This window comes from Lipomyces japonicus (assembly GCF_038497905.1).
Source record: "Lipomyces japonicus strain CBS 7319 unplaced genomic scaffold V1514scaffold_144, whole genome shotgun sequence".
NCBI classification, from domain to species: Eukaryota; Fungi; Ascomycota; class Lipomycetes; order Lipomycetales; family Lipomycetaceae; genus Lipomyces; species Lipomyces japonicus.
The window spans coordinates 1-3,597 of record NW_027117956.1 but is presented as its reverse complement, the minus strand read 5'-3'; the positions used below and the strand labels follow the sequence as shown (position 1 = coordinate 3,597).

Sequence of the window (3,597 nt, the reverse complement as noted above, 5' to 3'; positions counted from 1 at the left end):
AAAAAAATTAGTTACCCGGATAGCGTTTGATAAGAAATGCCAGTAACAAGAAAATTGCAATACCAAGGAAAGAAGTAGCAGAAACAACACTAAATCCCATAATATACTTTGGAGAATCTTTCGCTGGAAATAAAAATGATCCAGCAATTGTTGACGCGGTTCCAAGCCCATTCATAGTAGCCAAACTAATTCCTCGCGCTTCTCGTTCTAGGTATCCAAATGATGACGATGCAAAAGCAAGACAACTAGAGGTTGCGCACCATACTGCAGCGCACATAAATATCAAGAAGATATATCGCGCAGTGTTGTTATATACAGTTGTGGTCAATATACCAGTCAAACATACAATTACCATGCAGCATGATATAAAGTGACCTCTGTGATTTTGAATATGTCGATCTCCAAAATAACTAGTGGATATATTAAATACAAATGCAACGGCATATATAGGAACCGTCATATACTGAATTTTAGTTCCAGAGTATCCCAGAGATTTCACCAATGTGGGATAGAAATAAGATTGAGATGACGTGGTGTTAATAATTGCATATCCGAGAGTAAATAACCACGTTCTCCAGTTTATGAGTGCCTTTTTCAAAGCTTTACTGTGAGTCATATCAGTATGATCCGTATTTGAGTTAAGTAATGACTCGTATTTAAGACGCGTTAAAGCCAGATCTCTTTCTCGATCGGACATGTATCTACTTTTTGAAGGAAAGTCGAGAAGGGTGAAAAATGCCATGAATGCAATACCCACTGTACCTACGCCTTCAATAAGAAACAGCCACCGCCAACCAGCCATTCCGCGAACTCCGTCGAGATGTCCGGTGATTGCGCCGGCAAAAAGACCCCCAAATGCGCCAGACAAAACAGGGGCAGAGATATAAATACCAAACCTCATGGCCTGCTCTGACCGACGATACCAGGAAGAAAACATGAGCAAGACGCCAGGAGCAAATCCAGCTTCAAAAATGCCGACGAGTGCTCTGCATGCCACCATTTGATGATATGTCTTAACCTGAGACATTGACGCTGTGACTGTGCCCCAGAGAATCATAATAGCAGGAAGAAAAATGGAAGGTCTGGATTTAGAAAGAATCATGCTGTGACGATGTTAGAATAATTAATTTCAATTTGAAATCCAGACTTAAAAAGACTTACTTTGTCGGAATTTCCATGCTAACATAGAACACGATCATGACCACTAAGACAGTCGAGTATTGGGTAGAAGACAAATCAAGATCGACTTCCATTCCTGCGGTCTTTGCATTTCCGATACTATAGATGATACGCTAGTATTAGCATTGCCAAAACTTGTTTGCAACAAAAAATAAAAAATAAAAATAACAAAAGCAGCATACTTTGTACGGTCGAGGTAGGAGAGAAGGTACATCATGAATATCGTAGGAAGCAAATAAAGATCAATCTTGCGAACCAATCGTTTTTCTTCATCTGTACCGGGAGTGTAATCAGGAATCGGTAGAAATGACAAATCGATTTGTTCAATTTGTTCCCATTTCTCTTCCTTTGAGACATCCAAAGTTCCAGCACTGGCTCCTGATTTCTCACGCGGTTGCTGTTGCGGCTCACTTTTTGAGGCGAAAATGGCGAAAAATGTCATTTCGATAAATGTCGCTTTGCTACTAAAAAAATCAAGACGGTAAACGGAAAACGGATAACTTAAATAAAACGTTCCTTACATTGTGATCCCCGTTTACACTTTCCATACCATGTGGAGCAAAAATTGCGGGGTAGCCAGCGGGGCGGGCCAACTTAAATTACCCTAGACCAGACACAGTGGCTTTACCTGTTGCCCGGCGTCGGACATGATCCCTGCGGTTATGGCGAGTTCTCCGAGCCACGACCGGCCAAACCGCCGCCCGTGCATCTACGCACATGATCCGACACTATTCCGCTACACGAAACCAGTGATAAAGCTCAAGTTGATTGGCCGTAGCATGATATGCGTCATGCCCCTCCCTCCCCCTCACCTTGTTCTTTTCCCTCGGGGTTACGGCCGATTCGCTCTCGGAGACAACTCCCCATTTCCCCGTCCTTGGTAACAAGATCCATTAAATATTAACCTTTCTTTTTTCCTCAGATAATCGAATTGTAGAATCAGTTTGAAACCAATAAACGTCTTGCGACACTCACAATGGTCAACACTTTGCCAGAAATTGGATTCATTGGTCTTGGTGCCATGGGCGGCGGCATGGCTAGAAACCTGGCTTCACTTGGTTTCCCTGTCACTGGTTACGATCTTTATCAGCCGCTGGTGGAAAAACTTGTTGCCGCTGGTGGTTCGCCTGCTTTGTCGCCGGCTGAAGCGGCTCGCAGTGCTGAATTTCTTATTCTCATGGTTGTCAACGACGTCCAGGCGGACGCCGTGCTGTTTGACGGTGGTGCGGTTGCGGCTCTTCGACAAAATGGAACCATTATACTTTGTTCAACAACACCACCAAAGTATCTTGCAGACCTTCGTCAGCATCTTGATTCGGTTCGTCCAGACATAAAGTTGCTTGACTGTCCTGTATCTGGCGGTTCGATTCGCGCCGCTGCCGGCACTCTTTCTATTTTTTCATCTGGTCCAGTTGCTGATCTAGAAAAGGCCGACGTGATTTTAAAGGCCATGTCTGACCCGCTTTACAGAATTCCTGGTGGAATTGGCATGGGATCGGTTGCCAAAATGTGTCATCAACACCAGGCGGCCACAAACATCATCACGGCTTCCGAAGCCATGGGACTTGCCGCCGTGGCTGGTCTTAACACCAATGACGTGTATGAAGCAGTTATCAAAAGTATCGGCCGCAGTTGGATGTTTGAGAACCGTGGTCCTCATATGCTTAAAAATGATTATCTTACTGTTCATTCAGCAGTTAGCATCATCTTGAAAGATAACACAATCGTGACAAACCATGCCAAGCGGGAAGGATTTCCTCTTGTTCTTGAAAACACGGCCGAACAGCTGTACATTACAGGCACTCATGCTGGCTTGACTAAAGAGGACGATGCAGGTCTTGTGAGACTCTTTATTCCGAAACAACAACCCGATTTAATTGGAAACCTAACTTTATCAGACGTAAAGGTTGGAAAAGCTGGTATCACAATCGACACCATCATTGACCTGTTTTCGGGCGTACATCTTGCTTCAACAAGAGAGTGTATTGCATTTGCTCAGCATGTTGGCTTAGACTTGAGGTTACTTGAAGATATAGTCAACAAAGGTGCTGGTGCTAGTAATATTTTTGAGACGACTGTGGCTCAGTTTCTTAGTACGGGTGATGTTTCGTTAAAATCAGTCAAAGAAACTTCACAAATTTTAAAAAATTTGGTAGGTTGGCCATATATATAATTTGGCTACGATTTAAAAGAAATTTGCATTACTGATAATTCATATAGGAAGCTGCCGTAAGAAAAGCCAGCGAGCTTCGACAACCCGTTCCAATGGCTTCTGCTGCTCTTAATCAGATCTACTATGACATTGCTGCCTAGCTTTTAAACATATCAATAAATAGATAACTAACGCAATATAATACTTTAAGTAACATTTATAATAGTAGTTACATGTAAAAATCACTTAACCAAGATGGCGGCAGC

At 43.0% G+C, this 3,597-nt stretch overlaps 2 protein-coding genes across 2 annotated transcripts; one reads left to right on the top strand and one right to left on the bottom strand.

Moving 5' to 3' along the window:
• V1514DRAFT_339881 (major facilitator superfamily domain-containing protein) lies at nt 1-1,943 on the bottom strand. The gene is made up of 3 exons (XM_066929001.1): nt 1,362-1,943; nt 1,162-1,278; nt 1-1,103 (listed from the first exon to the last, which is right to left on the bottom strand). The coding sequence occupies exons 1-3, from the start codon at nt 1,619-1,621 to the stop codon at nt 8-10; spliced, it is 1,473 nt and encodes a 490-aa protein (XP_066780477.1). The 5' UTR covers nt 1,622-1,943; the 3' UTR covers nt 1-7.
• Nucleotides 1,844-3,551, top strand: V1514DRAFT_355186 (NAD binding domain of 6-phosphogluconate dehydrogenase-domain-containing protein). The gene is made up of 2 exons (XM_066929629.1): nt 1,844-3,331; nt 3,400-3,551. Exons 1-2 carry the CDS (start codon nt 2,156-2,158, stop codon nt 3,490-3,492), a joined length of 1,269 nt encoding a protein of 422 aa, XP_066780476.1. The 5' UTR covers nt 1,844-2,155; the 3' UTR covers nt 3,493-3,551.
• The last annotated feature ends 46 nt before the right edge of the window (nt 3,552-3,597 follow it).

What these genes read in the sequence shown, in the direction of transcription:
- V1514DRAFT_355186 (XM_066929629.1), top strand. Translation starts at nt 2,156, where the DNA reads ATGGTCAACACTTTGCCAGAAATTGGATTCATTGGTCTTGGTGCCATG. An exon ending in CACAAATTTTAAAAAATTTG is followed by an intron (nt 3,332 to 3,399) that starts GTAGGTTGGCCA and finishes TAATTCATATAG; the next exon opens with GAAGCTGCCGTAAGAAAAGC.
- V1514DRAFT_339881 (XM_066929001.1), bottom strand. Translation starts at nt 1,621, where the DNA reads ATGACATTTTTCGCCATTTTCGCCTCAAAAAGTGAGCCGCAACAGCAA. An exon ending in TCCTACCTCGACCGTACAAA is followed by an intron (nt 1,279 to 1,361) that starts GTATGCTGCTTT and finishes TATCATCTATAG; the next exon opens with TATCGGAAATGCAAAGACCG. An exon ending in AGCATGGAAATTCCGACAAA is followed by an intron (nt 1,104 to 1,161) that starts GTAAGTCTTTTT and finishes ACATCGTCACAG; the next exon opens with CATGATTCTTTCTAAATCCA.